This window comes from Gossypium hirsutum, chromosome D12 (assembly GCF_007990345.1).
Source record: "Gossypium hirsutum isolate 1008001.06 chromosome D12, Gossypium_hirsutum_v2.1, whole genome shotgun sequence".
NCBI classification, from domain to species: Eukaryota; Viridiplantae; Streptophyta; class Magnoliopsida; order Malvales; family Malvaceae; genus Gossypium; species Gossypium hirsutum.
This window is the reverse complement of record NC_053448.1, coordinates 49,251,507-49,272,667: the sequence shown is the minus strand read 5'-3', so window position 1 is coordinate 49,272,667 and position 21,161 is coordinate 49,251,507. Positions and strand designations below refer to the sequence as shown.

The 21,161-nt window shown below is 31.4% G+C and overlaps 1 protein-coding gene across 1 annotated transcript; it reads right to left on the bottom strand.

Moving 5' to 3' along the window:
* Nucleotides 1–1,449: 1,449 nt before the first annotated feature.
* Nucleotides 1,450–4,233, bottom strand: LOC107946313 (G-type lectin S-receptor-like serine/threonine-protein kinase At1g34300). Its single transcript, XM_016880578.2, has one exon. The coding sequence runs from the start codon at nt 3,988–3,990 to the stop codon at nt 1,618–1,620; it is 2,373 nt and encodes a 790-aa protein (XP_016736067.1). The 5' UTR covers nt 3,991–4,233; the 3' UTR covers nt 1,450–1,617.
* Between the last annotated feature and the right edge of the window lie 16,928 nt (nt 4,234–21,161).

Sequence of the window (21,161 nt, the reverse complement as noted above, 5' to 3'; positions counted from 1 at the left end):
TTTTCAATATGTTTTAGGCAAGAACAGAAGAGTTGGTGATTTGAATGGGAAGAAAAAGGAAGGTGTGAATATAACATTAATAACATGTCGTATAGCCGAATGCCCAGGCCCTCGTGTATGTTATTGTTGTATGATTTGAAAAAGTTTGCCCTATTCAATACTTTTATTCATAATTATCTTCTACTACACTGCATTCTCGTTAACTTATTATTTGGTTTTTCTTAAGGGTAAACTATTAAAATAGTCATTTTTGCTTGTCTCATATTATATTTTAGTCACTTATGTTTGAAATGTTATGTTTTTGTCACTTACATTATCATGTTGTAGCATTTTAGTAACTGAACGTTAATTGCCGTTAACAGTGTAACGATACACTGACGTGGCACGTTAAATTATCATTTCACAAAAAAAAAGTTAAATTATACAATTTGTCCCTTTTTTTCGTTTTGAACCATTTAATTTTTTTTCTTTTATATTCTTTGAACTTTCCTCTCTTTTTTTCTTTATTTTCTATTCTCTTCTCTTTCTCTCTCTGTTTTTCCTCCCTTCTCCATTTCTTTTAATGTACTTTTTCTATGTTTTTTCATAAATATAAAAAAGTTTTAACAAATGAAAAACATAGAAAAACTATGTTAAAGAGATGGAGAAAGGAGGAAAACAAAGGGAGAAGCATAAGAGAATAGAAAAAAAAGAAAAGTTAAAAGAACATAAAAGAAAAAAAGTAAATCGACCAAACGAAAAAATATCGGGACCAATTGTATAATTTAACCTAAAATTTTTATTTGAAATTATGATTTAATGGGCCATGTCAGGTTACCGTTATATTGTTAACAGCAATTAACGACTCAGTTACTAAAATATTACAACATGTTAATGTAAGTCAGTTACTAAAATATTACAACATGTTAATGTAAGTCATTAAAACGTAACATTTCAAACATAAATAACTAAAATGTAACCTGAGGTAAATAGAAATGACTATTTTGATAGTTCACTCTTTTCATAATTTAGTTTCAATGTTTAACTTGATATATAATTTTTTTTGTCTCAATTAAATACTTGAATCTATTGTCAAAGCTTAGTTTGATACTTAAACTTAAGTGTAAATATTGAATATAAGCAGGGCCCAACCCCCTAAAATGGAAAAATATTTATTTAGGCTCTTTAAATTTTTTAAAATTTTAAATTAGTAGAGGTAAAATTATACTTTGGCCCTCTCTAAAAATGATAAAAATTCAATTTAATCCTTTAAAAATTATAAAGTATAGGTTATTTAAATTGTGAATTTGTATTTTTATTATCGTAAAAATTAAAATTTAATTTTGACCCCTAAAAATATTTTCTGCTTTCACCCGTTAATATAAGTTTATTTTCAATAGGGATATATTGATTTTTGTTTTTTGATGAATATATCCCTATACACATATATGATTATGTACAAGATACAAATATCTATTATTTTAAGATTTAATATATATTCTAATTATTATCCACAATAAATTTAGAGCAGATACAAATATAAACAATTAAATATATATTATTTTAAGATTTTGATATCCACCTACTATAGCCTTAGATGTGAGAGACGAATACTCTTTCAAAAAAACACCTAAAGTCTCATTCGTCTACCAAGTAAAAGATTGTGGGTTTTTTAGGTTCCGTAATTTCCACAGTCCCTTCCAACATCTTAGCAACCTTCCCCATTGATGGTCTAGCCTCTGGCCTATCTTGTAGGCACCAAAGAGCCGTCTTTACCATTCGATCCACCAACTCCAAATGCATTCGATTGTCGAAACAATGCTTAATTTGACGGTCCAAAATATCTTCCACTTTCATTTCTTTAAACACTTTGTCGAATGCCCACCTTGGGAAATACCAATCTTCACTATTATCCAACAATGAGTCTTGCATATCAAAGTTTCGAACCCCACTCACCAGCTCTAGCAACACCATCCCAAAGCTATAAACGTCGGCTTTCGGTGTTATTGGATCCATTTTCACCCACTCTGGTGCCATATAACCTCGAGTCCCCCGTATACGCGACATGCTAACCATGTCCTCCTTTTTTCGCAGCTTTGCTAGCCCGAAATCAGATATCTTGGGGCAAAAATCATCCCCCAAAAGTATGTTTTCAGGCTTTATGTCGCAATGTAACACCCATTCTAAGCATTCTTCATGTAAATATGCAACCGATCTTGCCACCCCGAGGGCGATCCTGTATCGGATGTTCCAATCAAGAATAGGGGCATTGGGGACTTGGGCCAACGATTCATTAGAGGGGACTGGAGTGGATCGAAAGATGTACTTGTCGAGTGAACCATTTGGGACAAACTCATACACCAAGATTCGTTGGCCTTTCTCGGCACAAAAACCCCACAACCTGACCAGGTTTAGATGGTGCATTCGAGCGATGATGGTAACCTCTGCCCAAAACTCCCCATCCCCACCGGCCACATTCTTCAAGCACTTCACCGCAACAACGCGGTGATCAGGTAATTCCCCTTTATAAACATCGCCAAACCCTCCTTTCCCAATAAGATTCGAGAAGTCATTTGTCGCTGCTTTCAGCTCAGCGTAGGTGAATCGTTTAGGCCCGCCTGCAGGCAAGAACTCGAGTCCGAACGTTCGAGCCATGTCTCGATACTTGATGTACTTTTTCAGGAACCCCCAAAAGAAAAAAATCCCAGATATAAGCTCAGCAGCGAAAAGGGTACATATTATCACTAAATTCCTCGTCGTTGTATCGGATTCTTCAGGCGGTAAAGGAAGGCTTATAGTCACGGGACATGTCGTTTCTAACAAGCTCGTCATGCCTCTGAACTCGGATAGTTCTGTCTCGGATTTATCGACGCGCAAGTAGAATGCGGCCTCCGTCCCCGGAGACCAATACCCGAACAACAACCGATCAATCTGGAGCACACAGTAGCCGTTTCCATCAAGTTTGAACGCAAATCCCAAACAATTTGGATTTGCCAAGCATCTGGATCGACACATGGAGAAATTTTGAACCTTGAGATTACTTTGATCTGCGCCGCCAGAGAAATTAACGTAATCCAGCTGAAGAAACTTGGTGTTTTCCCCCAGCGGGATTTTGATCTCGCATGAAGAATTATCACCCGATTTTTTCTTGAATGCCGGCGGGCATACGCAAGATGTTGAATCCGAGTTCGTTGCATCGTTCATACAAATAGCGTTAGGCCCGCAAGTTCCATGAACGGTGCAGATTTCTTGAACGGCTAACCAGACGATTTCCCACTTACCGGATCTCAAATCAAAGCTGTAAATCCTGAGATTTCCATCGGAATCCAATTTCAGTCTTCGTAAACGATTGGGTTCGCCGAAATCGGAAGAAACCAAAGTCGCCCCATTAGCTTGAACCACTTTCCCACTTGATTCCAGTCTCAGAAACGGATTATCAGTGGCCCAGTATTGAGATGAATTGAAAACAAGGCTTTTGCTGTTCTGGAAGATGAATTTATCGTTATGTGAACGAATAGTCGTCCCATTTGTTTTCATCGTCTGGTTGGGTAAGATGGTATCGGTTGGAAAATTGAAACTCTGCCAATTCCCATAAGTCAGATTTCCCCCATCTTCCAATACCAGCCTCGTCGAATTCCGATTACCAGTCGCTGATGGCTGCCCCGGCAACAAGTTTTGGCCCGAAGAGTTTATTAAACGAAGCTCGCCATTGTCCCCGATCACAAGAGACGAATTTCGGGTCAGCGGAGAATCATCATTAGCCGACCAAACAAGGGTGTTATTTCCAGATATGTTGTAATACCAAACAGAGAAAGTGTAGAGATTTGCAGAAGAACCTATTGACTTAAACCCAGCAGCGAAGACTTTGTTTGAGGAGATAAGAAACTTGTTTTGAGATGGAGTCCATGGGAAATCCGAGAAATTGAATGATTGGTCTTGCTGAGACAACAATGGCGGAAGGTTACAGAGGAAGAGAGCCAAGAAATAGAAGAAGAAGAAAAGCAAAGACATGGTGTTTCAATGGCTGCTTTGTTAATGGAGAAATTGGAGATAGTTTCTTTATAGAATGAACAGAGTTAAAGTCGAGTATTAATGGCGGCTTTGAATGGATTGACTTGGTAAAACGTAAGACTTTTTGACTATGGATTTGCTTGGTTACAAAAATTTTAATATATTTATTAATCCATTTATGGGGGAACTGTGTGATGCTTGACTTGAAATCTGGGTGGAAGTTTTTATTGGGTAAAATATATTTTGGTATTTGAACTTTGTTTCATGGTTTAATTTGGTATTTTCGTTTTTTTTTGTTTAATTAGGTACATAAATTTAATATTTTTGGTTTAAATTGGTAATTGATTTTGGTTTTATAATTTAAATCGGTTAAAATAAATCATTTATTGTAAATATTAATTTGAACTAAAAAAGTCATAAATACCAATTTAAATTAAAAAATAAAGTTCAAGTAATTAATGGACAAAAAAACCTTTTAAGTATAAAATTGAACTTTTTATTATTAGATATTTTATCGTGCAGATGAACAAAGACTTTGAGAGGATGTTGATTGTATAGTTAGAAGCTTTCCTTTCACATATATAATTAAGGGAAATCAGCCAGTGGTCAAAGTTTAAATAATTGATAAATTAAGTCATTACTAAATTTGTGATGGTCTTGTGGCAAGTAACCAATGCCGCCTATGGCTATGATGATGGAATACCCTACACAATACGCCCAAATCAGAAACAAACGACAATCATATAAAGGTATAGTAACCTTGATACTGAATTATTTTTATGGAAGTAGTAAAAAAAAACCAAATCATGTGAAATTCATACTCAATTCTTATTTTTTTGGATTTGTACATTCAAAATTTGTAACAGCTAATTCTTTAAATATATAGATAGTCATAATCGGACACTCGGTGTTGATGTTAAGACTGTAAAAATAATGGTGGCGATAAGATTAGATACTATAATAATTGTAATGCCCAAATTTTGCCCGGCCTAAACCCAAAAAAATAAAACCAAATTAAAAACAATTTAAAAAAAATATATGACAGCAGTCCATTTTTTTCTAAATGTCCATTACAAACACGGGCCCAATGGCCCAAACACTAGCCTAGCCCAAAGCCTAATCCAGCCCTAACCTAGCCCAAAACATTCCCTAAACGCCGAAACCCTAGCAGCCACAACGAGCCTTCAGCGCCGCAGCCACCAGAGCCTTCCATCACACGTGCGCCACCACCACGTGCGCCACCACCACGTCCACTCCTCCGTACGCGCCACACCCCCTGACGCTGTATGATGTACCTGCAAACGCAAACAAAAACACGGCAGAAAATAGAAATGAATGGGATTTTCTTTTGATTTTTATTTTTATTTTCAGGCTCAGTTGGTTTTCTTGATTAGTTTATTTGGCCGAAAGAGGCTATAAGAACAAAAACCCCTTGTATCCCTCTTTTTCGGACACACATACTGAATAAAAAATCAGATTTGAGAAGGATTCACGATTTTTTTGTTTATTTATTTCTTTTTTTTTCTCTGCATTTTCTCTATTATTTTTCTTTGCTTCTTTCTATTTTCCATACTAAAAGAGAAAAGAAAAGGGATTACCTTCATTTTTCGCCGTGGAATCCTTGTCTCCTTTGCCGTGATTGGAGTTCGGCAAGGGTTTCTGGGCTAAAAGCGGCGGATAAGAAGAGACGGGGCATAGGTTTGCTGATTGTTCTGAAAAGAAAAGGAAAGTAACTTGGTTTTTCTGATTTAGGGTTTAGAGTGAGATTTGGAGGTATTCGAAACGGCACCGTTTGGGGTTAGACTCAGTGGCTCCAAAATGGTGTCGTATTGGCCATTACCCGCGCGGTGACCCGACCCGAGGGAAGGATCCGCGCGTTTCATCTCAATGGCTTATTTGCACAAATGGTCCCTCCACTTTTCAAGGGCGCTTCAATCCAGTACTTTTATTTATTTTCGAATTTAATCTCTTATTTCATTTTTGTTTCATTTTAATCCACGCTAAAGTGCCGCGTTTTGAGGGACGAGAATATTTCCCTTTTGGTCCCCCTGTTATTCGCATATCTCGTTTCAGCCCCCGCATTTTGATTTATTTCCATTTGTTACCTTTAATTCTGCTTTAAATTAAAATTTGACCCTTATTAAGTTGTTTTATATTTTCTTTTCTTAAATATTTATTATCCCATTATTATTTAAATGTAGGTAATTTTAAATCTAATATTATTTTTAATATTTATACTTCAACATAAGAGTTATCATATGATTATGTACTATATTTTGAGTTTACTACATATTATTATTTTAAACTTATGATGCATTATTATTTTTTTCATCTTGTATCATGTATTCATATTTTTGAAGTTATTGTGTATTATTATTCTAAAATTATTATGCATTATTACTTAGAAGATTAGTATTATTATTATTATTTACTTGTACATATCTTTAACGTATTTCATTTTATTTAAAAAATTCTCCTTTATATTTCATCGATTTTTAATTGTTCTTCATATAAATAAACTCTGATATAATATTATTTTATATCTTCTCATTAACTTACGCTAAATTATTGTTATATGTATGGTACTGTTTTTATATCATTATATTAACCTCCAATTCAATTTTTAATGTTGTCGTTAATATTTGTATAATATGTGATATGAAATCATGGAATTCGTGTGTTTTGTATTGCTCACTTGTACTTATTGATTGTTTGTCGTTCGTTATTATACGTTTTAGCTTGCGAATTAGCACCTCGTGGTCTGATTTATCGTTCATTCACATTTTTATTTCGTCTAAAGAGTTGTATTTGGTTTAAATATCGAAATCGACTTATCCATAAGTTTTCAAATACTCGGTATCCAAGATTCTCGAGAGGATTGTGCCCTAACTTACTGGGCTTCAATTCTCCTTGATGATTTATATAACCGAATATCCCTTTTTCAATTTAAACTTAGAAATTCCAAATAAAAAGCTCATTCTCGAGAATTCGATACGTGGTGTCCTAACGCATTGGATATGACGTATTGCTTTCTCGAGACGAGAATTTTTTCTAACAAATAAATAAAGGCAATATTTGGTGTTTAGGAATTTTAAGAAATTGAACCCTAACTTACTGGGTTTTGATTTCTCGATTGACCTAAATAATCGGATATCCTTCTCAAAATACATAGGTTTTAAAAGTCAAGAGATAAATTTAATTTTGAGGATTTAAAGTGTTGCACTTTAACTTACTGAGTGTGACGATTTATTTCTTTGAAATAAGTAAATCTCATCGTCCAATTCATTTTACTCAAAATTTTTTTTCAAAGAATCGTATTTTAAAATCTTTTCAAAGTTTTGACACTAAGACATTAAACAATGATTTGGTACCAATTTTGGGCGTTACGAGGGTGCTAACCCTTCCTCGTGCGTAACCGACTCCCGGACCTATTTTCTCAAATCTCGCAGACCTAAAATTTATTTTTAATGGTGAATCGATCACACCTTAATAAAAGATCGGTGGCGGCTCTCCATTTTCATTTTTAATAAGTCGATAACAAAATTTTTGATTTTTCAAAAAAAAGTGATTTCGACAATAATTAAACACACCGTACCGTACTCAACCGTCCATCTAGACTCCACATTAATTTGCTAAGGCTGGAGCAACTTCCAACTTCTCCTAAACATGTTTTTCTTCGTCCCCCATTTTCAAATATAAATTATTGGAGCAAAACTAAAGAACCGATGAAGCAGAACACGTAACAAGCCGAGAGTTACATGTGCGCCGTGCTCAAACATTGACTTAGACATTGAAGCCTCCCCAAGACATGTCTAAAAAAAGTACAGGCAACCCTCTGCATTACACCCTTCGTCCTAATATTACTATTCTTGATTTTCTCTATCTTCAGGCACCATACAATGACTTAAAAACCACCTTTGCTTTACCCTACATCAACAACATAAATATATAATCTTCTAAATATGTAAAAATCGAAAAATTAAAGGAAAACATCGCTATGAATATTATTATATTGAAAAGAAACTGAGTAAAGATGTGTATACCTATTAATAGAGATATTTTATAGATTTGACCGACATAATGAAGATGGAAATAATGTCGAAAAGGGAAACCAACCAGTACAAGTTGCCGTGACTCATTGGCAAATGGCATTTTGGCTTTTGCAATTTAAAATCTCTATGGTCCCAACAGTAATTTGTGGCCTAAGCATTTCCATATTTCCCCTTTATCCTTCCATCAACCATTTCCAACACTGCTTTTTTTATTTTCCTTTGGTGCTTCGGTGCTGATATTGAGAGTACTTTCTTTTGTTGCACCAAACTTTGATCAGTTTCGATTCTTTTATTGTTATGATAATAGCAAGCATAATTTATTTATTTATTTATATTTATAATTTATGATTCAGTTGTTTAACTTGACCTAATATTGTCAAAAACATGATGGAATACATTCAAACACACCTGAGCATGCGGTGTTTTTATTTTATTTTATTCTTTTTGGCATTTTTCTTTCAAATATAGAATCAACAATGAGCAATTTGATTTTAGTTGGTTTTTATTAAGATTTAAAGTTCTAAAATTTGAAAATTTATTTGCGTGTTTAATATTTAGTTAAAAAATATATAATGTGTAATAATCACAATGTGAATGTTCCAAAACTTTTACTTCTTCCATTTTCTTCCTTCGTCTTTTCTCGACTCGAGAAATTGTCCGCATACTCTTCTTCGAACTTTTCACATTTCACCCGAATCATCATGCAACTCTCAGCTTCTCTTCGTGCTTTGAAACATCGTTACTTCTGCTTCCTTAATCCTTACCATGCTTTCTATGCTGTCGAATCCATACTTGTTTGATTACCGGCCAAACCGGTACTCATCTTCGATTTTAAGTTCATTCACAAGAGCAATTGGGCCATACATGTTTGACACATTGATTAAATGCTAAAGTTACATATTTTATGTAATTAAATTGGGTAATTTATGAGAGTGCACCACTAATTTTTCCATGTTTTTGTTGAATTTTGTGCATGGGTGCAATTTGGGGCTAAATAGAAGAAAAAGAAAACAATTGGGCTAGTTTGAAGAAAGGAGCAAAGAAGGAGGGCCAAAGCAGAATTTTTCCAAGATTAATTAGCTGAAATTTTTGTTGACTTAGTAGGAGATTATGTAGGGATTTTTAATATTTTATTCCTTGATTTTCTATACTAGTTGGCTCTTAATTTAGCAAAGTTACTAGTATAAATAGTGGACTACTTTATTCATTTTTATCATCAAGTCTTGAACGAAGTCATTAATCAAGTTTTCAATCAAACTTATTTCTTTTGCAATTCAAGCTTTTCTTTCCTTTTTGCAAATTTAGTTGCTGAAAACAATTCCTTATATTTTTCCATCTATTAGTTTCTAGCTTTAGCACCCAAATCTTGCGTCACCTTCACCCATTTATTTCATTTCTTTTTCATTTATTCAAACATTCTCCAATTATGACCAATACCAACATGTCCCAAACCTTAGTCAACTAAATCCATTTTCAGCTTTAGGTTGAAGTTAGCCTCGTCAAGATCCATGAGTTACGAACCCGAGCAAATTAACTCCTAAAATTCCAATACTTATTATTTCTCTTGATTAAGAGTATGATTTTGTCAACTCACAAAGTCAGATCAACATTAAGTCAAAAAAGACGTCGTTTGATTTAGTGTGGTTAGACGTACAGTTGGAATTCCGAAAGGAACGTTTCTAATCGGTTTTCTGTGAACACATTGGCGTGCCAAGTGGAGATTGTTGTTTGGTTCCGTCAAGGGAAGTAGTAGCCAGATTTAAATGTCCCACGCGGTTGAGGGCATTGGTTCGAGTTAGGTTCTTTTAGAACGCAAAGCTGCCGGAGTTCTAAATCACGAACGTTTCATGGTTGTTCGATTGGTAAGGGTTAGTTATTGGACGCTCCATAACTAATTTACACAAGGAAGAGTTGGTGTCTGAGGCGTCATTGATAGCTATAACTAGCTTATTGGAAAAGAGGAGTTCATCTAATTTTGAGGATCGGTTCAAAGACGAGGAAAAATTCGTGCCTAAAGCTGAGCTTATTTTAATTAAATTTTCTTCAGATTTATTTAACTGCTTTTTATTATTTATTTTTGGCTTTTACTTTTTACGCATTTTATTTATTTATTTCAGGTTCTAGGTTTTCGATTTTATCCTCCCCAAATTTTTTGGGCACGACAACTGCCCCGACATAAATTTGGTCAAGAGAGCAACAATTTGCAGTAAACCCAGTCTCTGAGGGATCGCCCCTACTCCCTATACTGCTTAAATTTGCAAAATTAGGTGTAGGTTTATATTGGTGGATTCGACACCCATCACAAATCTAACTTTTTTTTTATGGAAATAAATTTAACAAACCCTAGATGGCCAATTGGGCAATACGCCATATGCCATGTCTCAATTTGTTATCCAAGAATATTGAAGTGATTTATTTCCTTTCTCACATTATGGAATTATAAGAGCAAATTAAGATTAACTTATATAGAAATTTCTTAATGAATTATTTTAAGAAAATACCTGTTAGAAGGAACACTTTTTTTTTTTTATAAAGATAAAATGGTGCTTTTATATATACATGAGGGAGCAACTGCGATTAGCGTTGTTGGTGGGTTGGATGAGAATTGAGATTGGGTTTCAAGTTATTTTATGGCGTTAACAATTTTTTCTTCTTTGTTTAAGTCTGGTATACTTAAATTTGTAAATGATTGATAAAGTCTAAACCCAATTTAAGTATGTCCTTATTTTTCTTAAAAATAAAAAATAATAATAATTCATGCTACTTTTAATTTATTATACAATAATTTTATGTGTTTTTCTTTTATTAAAATTTTAAATATATACAACTTAACATTTTTTTTAATATTGACATTATAACATTAAATTTTATTATAAGTTTAATTTTTATGTGATAAAAATTATAAAAATAAAACAATATATTACAATATCAAATATAGGTTAGGTTGTATATATATTCCTTCTTCCTCTCCTTTTATGCTTTTTTTACAGAACATTTTGGGATTTATAATTTTGATAATGGTTTTCGAAACCTAATCAATGGTCGAATCAATCAGGCTACTAGTTCTTAGTTTGATTGGTTCGTACAATTTGATCAAATCAATTATTAAAAATTTATAAAATAGATTTAAAATAGAGAAAAACCAATTCAACTGGGTTTTTAGCTCAATTCAACCGATCAGTATCGGACCATCAGTTTGCGAGTCAATCCATTCAACCCTTATCTTTGAAAACACTAGTTTTGATCAATGAAAAAACTTTTTTGATCCTGTCAGGTCGAACGAGTAGTCAGTGAAGTTTGAAAACAAAATTAATTGCTAACGCCTCAACCTCGAGAGGACAAATTTTGAGCATTGTTGGCTTTGTGAAAAAAAATAATGTAAAAGAAAATAAAGGAATTTAAAAATTATTTTTTAAAAGTTTATATAATGTAACAGTTTATTATTAGCTGAAATTTCTTTAATCAATATAATATTTTGATGTAAAATTAGTAATGAAAAATAGTTTAGTACCACTTGTGACAAAAAAAGTTTAGGTATCAACTTAAGAAAAATGATATAATTTAGATACTAATTTGTGGGTTAAGCATTTTTTTTTAAAATTGACGTTAACGGTTTGACTGGAATTTTTTAATCAATATAGTATAATATAGTTTAGGTATATTATTAGCTGGAATTTTTTTAATCAATATAATATTTTGATGTAAAAATGGTAATGAAGAAATAGTTTAGGTACCACTAATGACAGAAAAAGTTTAGATACCAACTTAAGAAAATGATATAGTTTAGGAACTAATTTGTGGGTTAAGCCTTTTTAAAAAAAAATTGACGTAACGGTTTGATTGATGTTTGAACTAATAGAGGTACGAACTTGAGAAAAAAAATTTTAGGTATTACTTGTGACTAAAAAAAAGTTTAAGTACCAAAATGAAAAAATATAATTTATGTACCAATTTGTTGGTTAAGCCCCTTTTCTTTATACATTTCTTAAATTTTTTTAAAGTTCCCAAATCCCAAACTAATTAAATGCATTTAAGCATGCTTAAACTCCACATTGTAAAACTACTTTAACAACAACAGTGTTAATTAAATTAAGACTCAATCGACTTTTTTATCGCTTTCTTAAGCTTATTTTAGGGAGAGCCGACTAAGTATTAGCTCAGTTGACATCTGCCTTATTGCTAGTGCAGGAGGACGTAAGTTCGAGTGCGCTAAAACACGTTTATCCTCCTATTTAAAAGTTGAGGATGAGTTATGGATAGTTCTAGGTAGACTTGTTCATGGGTCAGGCTACTCGCCGAAGCCCAAAGGCCCCCTCAAAATTTAAAAGGGTTTGTATAAAAATATTTGGCCTAAAAATGGGCTTCAGAAAAAATTAGACCTTTTAAAATATGGGTCAGGTTCGGGCTTAAACATTCAAGGCCCGAGCTTGGCCCGGTCCATTTTTAAAGTTTTTAATATTTTATATTATGTTATTTTTATATATTATATATTTTATAACACATAAAAATTAAATCTATAGTAGTATTATATACTACTATAATGTAAACATTAACAAATGTTAAAATTGCTATATATAAATTTTCAATAAATAAAAAATATATAAAATTATTAAATGTTAAATTAAAAGTAATATAAATATATATTTAAATCTAACCCAAACTTAAACAAACATAAAACATGTCAATATTATCCTAAACTCGACTTCAACCTACCCATAAACACTTTAGGCATTATTTTGGGGAGAGGTTTCACTGGCACTCCCATAGCACCACACACCCACACACCGAGTGGGCAATGTTTTACATAGGAAAGGAAAAAGAAAAAAGAGTAGAATTGAGGGAGAAGCCTAAATAAGTAAAGGAAACCCAAAGCTATTCTACTGCTACATATCTTTAGAGTCCCTTGTCCTTTCATTACACCAAGGGTCAGATTTTGCACTTTAGTTTATGAATTTAGGCTGGTTTAAATTAATATTTGCTTTAATACGTAGTTTATCTTCTAAAATTGTTTAAAAATATTTAGTTGGTATTTAAATTTTTTTAATCTAATTAGTATTTAAATTTATATTCTGTTATTCAGGTTGATTTCTTCGCCGTAATCTAATGGTGACATATAGTAACTTTACAATATAGTATGTGACGAACATTAATTTAAAATAAATAAAAAATATTTAAAATAAATAAATTAATAAAATTATAAATTTTAGTCTAGATTTTTTATGCGAAAAAAATTATGCTTTCTCTTATTAATTTATATATATTTTTAGAAGTGTTTTTTTTAATTTTTAATTATATATTTTTCTCATGTTATATTAAGAGGTTGCCTCGCATCATCAAGAGATCGGCTATCTGTGCTACATCAGCATAAACTAACGGTGTTAGTATAGAGGTAACAACCTAGGTGACGAAATATAAGTTCAGATACAGATTAGATCTAAAATAAAATTTCAGCTACCAACTAAATGCTTTCAAATAAGTTCATGGAACAAACTACATATTAATCATTAATATTTAATGTCTATAAAATTTGTTGTTTAATAATAAAATTGTGTTTAAATTTAACTATAATAATATACATATATATAAATTTAAGGTATATTTAACATTATTTTTGGCTGTCTAAAAATATTATATTAATTTTTTTGGTGAATTACAGGAGGGAGACAAAACTCTAATAGTAATATAATTAGCGCAACTTAAACTCAAACCATACCTGAAACAGTAAAAGTATAGGAAAGTAAACACTCTGGTTATCATGTCAATACACGGGTTCATATTAGATTAACCTTTAACATAAATGACTTGATTTTTAAATATTATTTTGAACAGTAAAGTATGCTTTGGGCCGTTCATTGTTGTTCCATCTATCATCATTCCTTTTAGATTTAAAGACTGATTTAGCCCTACACTATACCTTTTTTCTTTTCAACTAAATTGATACTCAAAGTGTTATTTTGTTAATCGATTCAATGTATTGGGGTTGAAAAAGTGGATTAACATGTGGCGCTTACTAAAATGTATAACATGGCATTTTCGACCGGTTAGAACATAAGCATGTTGCATTCATCTGTATTGAAATTAAAAATATATAATAAATTTAATAGGAATTTTTAAAAAATAATTAAACATTCAATACTTAATCCATAAAGTAGTACTTAAAGTACATCATTTTACCAATAAATTTCCATTTGTGCAAATAATTTGTGGCTTAAGCTTCTTTTAAAATAGATTTAATGTTTAATTAGCAGAAGTATCAATTTAAGAAAAAATAATTTAAGTGCCAAGATGAAAAAAAATAGAATAGCTTGCAATTCATCTTATTGGTTAAGCAAAAAAAAAATTTATTGCAATTTGTCTAGTATATATATATATGCGGGCTCTAACCCTTTAAAATCATTTTTTTTATTTAGACTCTTCATAATTTATAAAAAAATAAATTAGTAATGGTAAATTTGTATTTTGGCTCCTCCTAAAAATAAAAAAATGATTTAATCTTTTAAAAATTATTAGAAATTGTAAACTATTGTAAAAAAATTATAAAAATGATTATAAACCATAAAATATTATAAATAATTATTTAAAAATTTAAAAACTAGTAAAATTATTATATCTTAGAATAAAGTATATCATTTCTAACCATATTTAAAATATTAAAAAATTGATATAAAAATTGTATATAGTACTGCAATCATTTTTTATAAAAATTATATTTTAATAATGATTGAATAATTTTTATGTCAATTTTTTAATATTTTAAAATATATCAATTTTTAGTACTTTACTAGTGTTACTGACAACATGTTTATTTGACTTGGTTCCGTATTTAATTTATGGAGTAAGCGTTCTTCATTTATCATTATGCATATGCTCTTTTTATTTTGTACCAATGTTTTTTAGAATGGTCAAACATTCAACAATAGTTTTTAAGATTTTGGTCTTGAGACAAATAATTTGTCTTGAGATAGTAAAAACTATTTGAAATAATTAAAAATATTATTGATTTGAAATAATATTATTTTTTATTATTTAAATAATTAAAAAAACTTATCCAAATTTATCTACCATTTATAAATTCCGATTAATTAAATTATAAATGTGATATCATTCCAAGAGACCATATCTAAGCTCTAGTCAATGTGATCATGAGGTGATCATTAGATATTTCAATCGTTAATTTTTAATGTTCGAAAGTTTAGTTTTATAAAATTTTATAAACCTAATTTAATAAGTGGTATATTTCAAAGTAGAGGTGATCATGAGCCGGGCTGGGTCGGGTTCGGGCCGGGCCCAAACAAAATCTTAGGTTCGGGTTTTAGGCCTGACCCGACCCGAAATATGGGCCTAAAAATTTGTTCAAGTCTAGCCCGAGAGAAAATTGTTAAGCTCGAGCCCGGTTCGGCCCATATTTAATATATATAATATATATTTGATTAAAAATAAAAAAAAATATTATTTAATATATAATTCGGGCCGGGCCAGGCCCGGGCAAAAAAGTTTCACCCAAAACGGGCCTCATTTTTTGCCCAAACTCATATTTTGGGTATATATTTTTACCCGAACCCTACCATTTTTCGGGCGGGCTGGGCCGGGTAGCCCAATCCATGATCACCTCTACTTCAAGGGCTAAAATGTGTATTAAACCTAATTTTATAAAAGTTTGGTTTTTTTATTTTTATAGAATTTATATTTATATACTTTTACCATTTTCTAAAATAGAGTTTATATATAAATAATAATATTTATCTACACAGATGCCACAAATCACACTTGATTTGGTGAAAGTACCAAGTGCATTCTAATAAACACATGTCAGTCAATTTTTGTTAACATCATTAAATTAAATGTAACTTAACATACCAAATTGAGCTAAAAAAAACCAAAATTTAAAATATATACAATTTAGTGGGAAATTATGCTTTAAGCTTTCTTTTACATGTTGATGAATTTTTTTATGTTTTCTCTTCCTCCTTTCCAAATTCGAAACCAAAATGTGTGTGAGAGAGAGTTCACCTTTTGTTTTTTTGAAAGTATTTTCTTGTGTTTAGGGCTTTTTGGGGAAAATTCGGAATCTGTTCTGTGATTTTGATGACTCTAATTCGCAAGAACTGAAATAAGAAATAAATTCAGAATCCAGAAGCCTTAAGGCTTAAGCCTTTTTGGTGAAGAGAATCGTAACATTGACATTCTGGCTCGACAAGACACTAAATAAATTAGATCTACTGCTGACATAAATGGAAACACCATTATTTATTTAGAAACTCCTAACTTTTCTATTATTGCTGTTGATTCCCATATATTGAACCTTGTTTTAATTAATCTACTCTTGTTTATGAAAAAAAATTTAATAAAATGTCGAGTGATTAAAAATAAATAAACTAAAATTTAAAAATATCCTCCCTACAACCAGAGACGACGAAGCGGAAACAAAATTTTATTTTCTTTAAAAATTGATACACCTACTATAATTTTTTTAAAAATTCCTAATACGTAAATCTAACAAATTGATTCATTCAAATCAGAGCCAGCTTAGTATAGACATATACATATACATATACATATACTTGATTCTTTTTTAATGTTGTAATGTTTATAACCCATTAAACTTTTATTAAATTCATGACATAAAACTCTTTAATTCATTTATTAACTTAAATATTTCAATGAAATTTAAGAAGATCATTTACTTATAACTGAAATTGGAATATCAGAAAATTTCTCTCCTACCTTTCATTTATCTTTTACTTTTTACTATTATTTTTTTAACTTTTTTATAACACGTTATCAGTACGATTATCTTTTTTGATTGATATTATATAGAAAGTAAAGTTTGATCCTACGTACAATTATTAACAAATTTAAAATATGTCATTTTAACTATTAAGACTTATAAATCGTCATTAGGTTTTTAGTGTTAATCGATAGAAAAAGAACAAAGCTGATCAAATTTCTAGGTATCACTTCTCACTCTAATATCTTATATTTTCATTCTTGTTTTATCCTTGAGTTGCTATATTATATTTTGCTTCTAGTGTACTTTTAGTGTGTTTCTATTATAATTTTTGAGTGTTTACAATATCTCTTATGATGTATTTTGTTTTAATGAAGAATTTGGATCTTTTGGTTGAAACCAAGATAAAAAAAAATGAAGACACATGTCTAGCAAACAGTGCTACAACACATACTATACTTAAATATAGGAAAAAAATTCCTCATTTAACTACAAGCAATGAAAATGTCAACATTATATCTGGTAATGCAAAATTAATTGAAGGCTCTGGAACCGCTACGATATTATTACCCCAGTGGACAATATTTATTATAAATGATGCACTATTTTCATCAAAGTCCTGGAGAAATTTGTTAAGTTTCAAATATATCTATCGAAATGGATATCATATTGAGACTATAAATGAGAAAAGTATTAAGTATTTGCAATTTATAACAATTATATTTGAAAAGAAATGTGTTTTAGAAAAATTACATGCCTTATTTTCAAGTTTGTACTATACAACTATTAGTACAATTGAAACACATGCTATAGTAAACCATAAGTTTATTGATTCAAATGCATTTACTAGTTGGCATGATCGATTAGGCCATCCCGGATCATCAATGATGTAAAAAATAATTGAGATTTCACATGGTCATCCATTGAAGAAACAAAAGATTCTTCAATTCAAGGAATTCTCATGTGTTGCTTGTTCTCAAGGAAAATTAATTACTAGAGCATCACCAAATAAGATTGGGATAGAATCATTTGCATTTTTGAAATGTATTCAATGTGATATATGTGGGTCTATTCATCTATCATGTGGACCATTTAGATATTTTATGATTTTAATAGATAAATCTACTAGATGGTCACATGTGTGTCTATTATCAACTCACAACCAAGCCTTTGTAAGATTACTTACATGAGTTACTAAATTAAGGGCACAATTTTCAGATTATACAATCAAGACAATTTGTCTTAATAATGTTGGCGAGTTCACATCTCAAGTTTTCAATGACTATTGTATGCCTATTGGAATAACAATTGAAAGTCTTGTTGCTCATGTTCATACACAAAATGGTCTAGTTGAATCATTTATTAAATGGGGATATGTTGTTTTACATGCTATAACACTTGCATGCATTAAACCAATTAGTTATCATAAATTATCCTCATTGCAATTGGCTTTTGGCCAGGAGCCAAATATTTCCTATCCTAGGATTTTTAGATGTGCGGTATATGTTCCAATTGCTCTAGCACAATGCACAAAGATGAGTTCTCAAAGGAGGCTGGGAATATATGTTAAGTATGAATCCCCTTCTATGATTAAGAATCTTAAACCAATGACATGATTACGACATAGTTTGTCTATTACCATTTTGATGAAACAATATTCCCAACTTGAGGGGGAGAAAGAAAACAATTGGTAAAGGAAATTACATGGATGCATCATCATAATCTCATTTAGATCATTGAACAAACCAATGAGAACTAGAAACTCAAAAGATAATACATTTGCAAAATATTGCAAATTAGTTGCTAGATGCATTTACTGACCTAAAAAAAGTTACTAAATCTCACATACCAACTGAAATTGCTCCAATAAAAATTGATGTCCTTGTAGGACAATCTGCTAATGCAAATAAAAGTAAGCCCTGCTTGAAGCGTGGTAGACCAATTAGTTCTAAATATAATAATCCTTGTAAAAAGAAAGGAGTAAATGCTCTAGATGATCATATTATAGATGCGAGTGCCCAAAAAGAGGCCAAAGACATAATTGATCAGAGAACCCCAGAAGAGGTTCAAGTACATGAAAATAGTGATAATGAAGATATTTTTGCTCTAGATGATCATATTATGGAAAGGGTTTTTTCGTTTATAGTGATGCTTCCTTGAGCGGTTTTAGTTGTGTTTTGATGCAAGACAGGAAAGTGATTACTTATGCATCTCGTCAGCTAAAAATACATGAACGCAATTATCTGACACGCAATTTAGAGCTAGCTATTGTGGTTTTTGCTCTAAAGATTTGGAGGCACTATATGTATGGTGAAAAGTGTTATATTTATACCGATCATAAGAGTCTCAAATACCTCTTATCTCAAAAGGAATTGAATTTGAGACAGCGTCATTGGATAGAACTTCTGAAAGATTTTGATTGTGTTATTGATTACCACCCTGGTAAAGCTAATGTTGTAATTGATGCGTTGAGTAGGAAAGCAGCAATTGAATTACAAGCAATGTTTGCCCAATTCCGTATCAATGACGATGGAAGCCTATTAGCTGAACTAAAAATCAAACCAGTGATGTTTGATCGGATCAAGTCAACACAGTTAGAAGATGAAAAGTTGGCGAAGAAAAGTGAAATTGTTTAGAATGGTATATTAGAAAATTTCAGCATTGATTATTATGGTTGCTTGAGATTTCGTAACCGAATTTGCATTCTGGATGTTTCTGAATTGAAATAGTTGATATTTTGCGAAGCTCATGATAGTCCTTTTGCTTTGCATCCTGGAGGAACAAAAATGTATCGTAATTTGTGAGAATCTTATTGGTGGCCAAGAATAAAAAGAGATGTGATCGATATGTGGCTAAATGTTTAACTTGTCAGCGAGTTAAGGCAGAACATCAAGTTCCCACCGGATTACTTCAGCTTATTTATATTCCTGAATGGATTTTGTAACGGGGTTACCTTTATCGATAAGTAAGAAAAATGCTATTTGGGTGATTGTTGATCGACTTACGAAATCGGCTTATTTCATTGCGGTCAGGACTGATTGGTCACTTCAAAAGCTTGTTGAAGTTTATATTCAAGAAATTGTGAGATTGCATGGTGTTCCTATGTTGATAATCTCTGCTCAAGATCCACGGTTCACTTCGAGATTTTGGAAACAATTGCACGAATCTCTTGGTACGCGACTTAATTTTAGCACAGTTTTTCACCTACAGACTAATGAACAATATAAGCGTGTTACTCAGATTTTGGAAGACATGCTTCGTACTTGTGTTATTGATTTTGAATCAGATTGGGAGTGTTACTTATCTTTGGCTGAATTTGTATACAACAATAGTTTTCAATCAAGTATTCAAATGGCTCCGTATGAAGCTTTATATGGTCGTAGGTGTCGATCACCTGTCTGTTGGATGGAACTGAGTGAAAGAAGAATGATCGGGCTGAAATTAATTCAAGAAACAGAAGACATTGTTAAGAAAAATTGAGATAGATTGAAGACAACTTTTGATAGACAGAAATCATATGCAGATTTAAAATGTCGAGATATTGACTATTTTGTTGGCGATAAAGTATTTCTTAAAATTCCGCCTTAGAAGAAAATTTTGAGATTTGGTCAAAACAGGAAACTGAGTCCTCGTTTTATTAGACCGTATGAGATCACGAAAAGAGTGGGTCCAGTTGCATATCATTTAGCTTTGCCTACGGAATTGCAGAAAATACATGATATTTTTCACGTTTTAATGCTTAGAAGATATCGATCAGATCCATCTCATGTTATTTCGATAGAGGATATTGAAATTCAACCTGATTTGTCGTACGGAGAAGGACCAATTGAAATTTTGGCACGAGAAGTGAAAGAATTGCGTAATAAGCGAGTTCCGTTAGTGAAATTATTATGGCGTAATTATAGTGTTGAAGAAACGACTTGGGAACCGGAAGAAACTATGAGATCTCAGTACCCTCACCTCTTTTCAGGTAAATTTTAAGGACATAATTTATTTAGAGGGTAGAATTGTAACGACCTGATAGTCGCGGGTGTTAGAAATATATTTTCGGAACTCCATTTTCGTAAATCAGATTTTTAAAAATATTTACGAAGCTAGTTGTGTAGTTATGTTTTGGTTAAGTGAATTTGCATGAATTAAAAGTAATTAGGTATAAGGATTAAATTGTATAAAGGGTGGAAGTTGAATTATAGATTAAAGAAAAATTAAAGGGACTAAATAAGCAATTATGCCATTATCTTAAAATAAGGCGGCATAAGGTAGATTATTTGTGAATTTATTATATATATTATAAAATAAATCTTCAGTTTTAATTATATATATTATATTATACAATAACATATTAATGTATAATAAAACAAAATAATAAAAGAATGAATTAAAAAGAAACA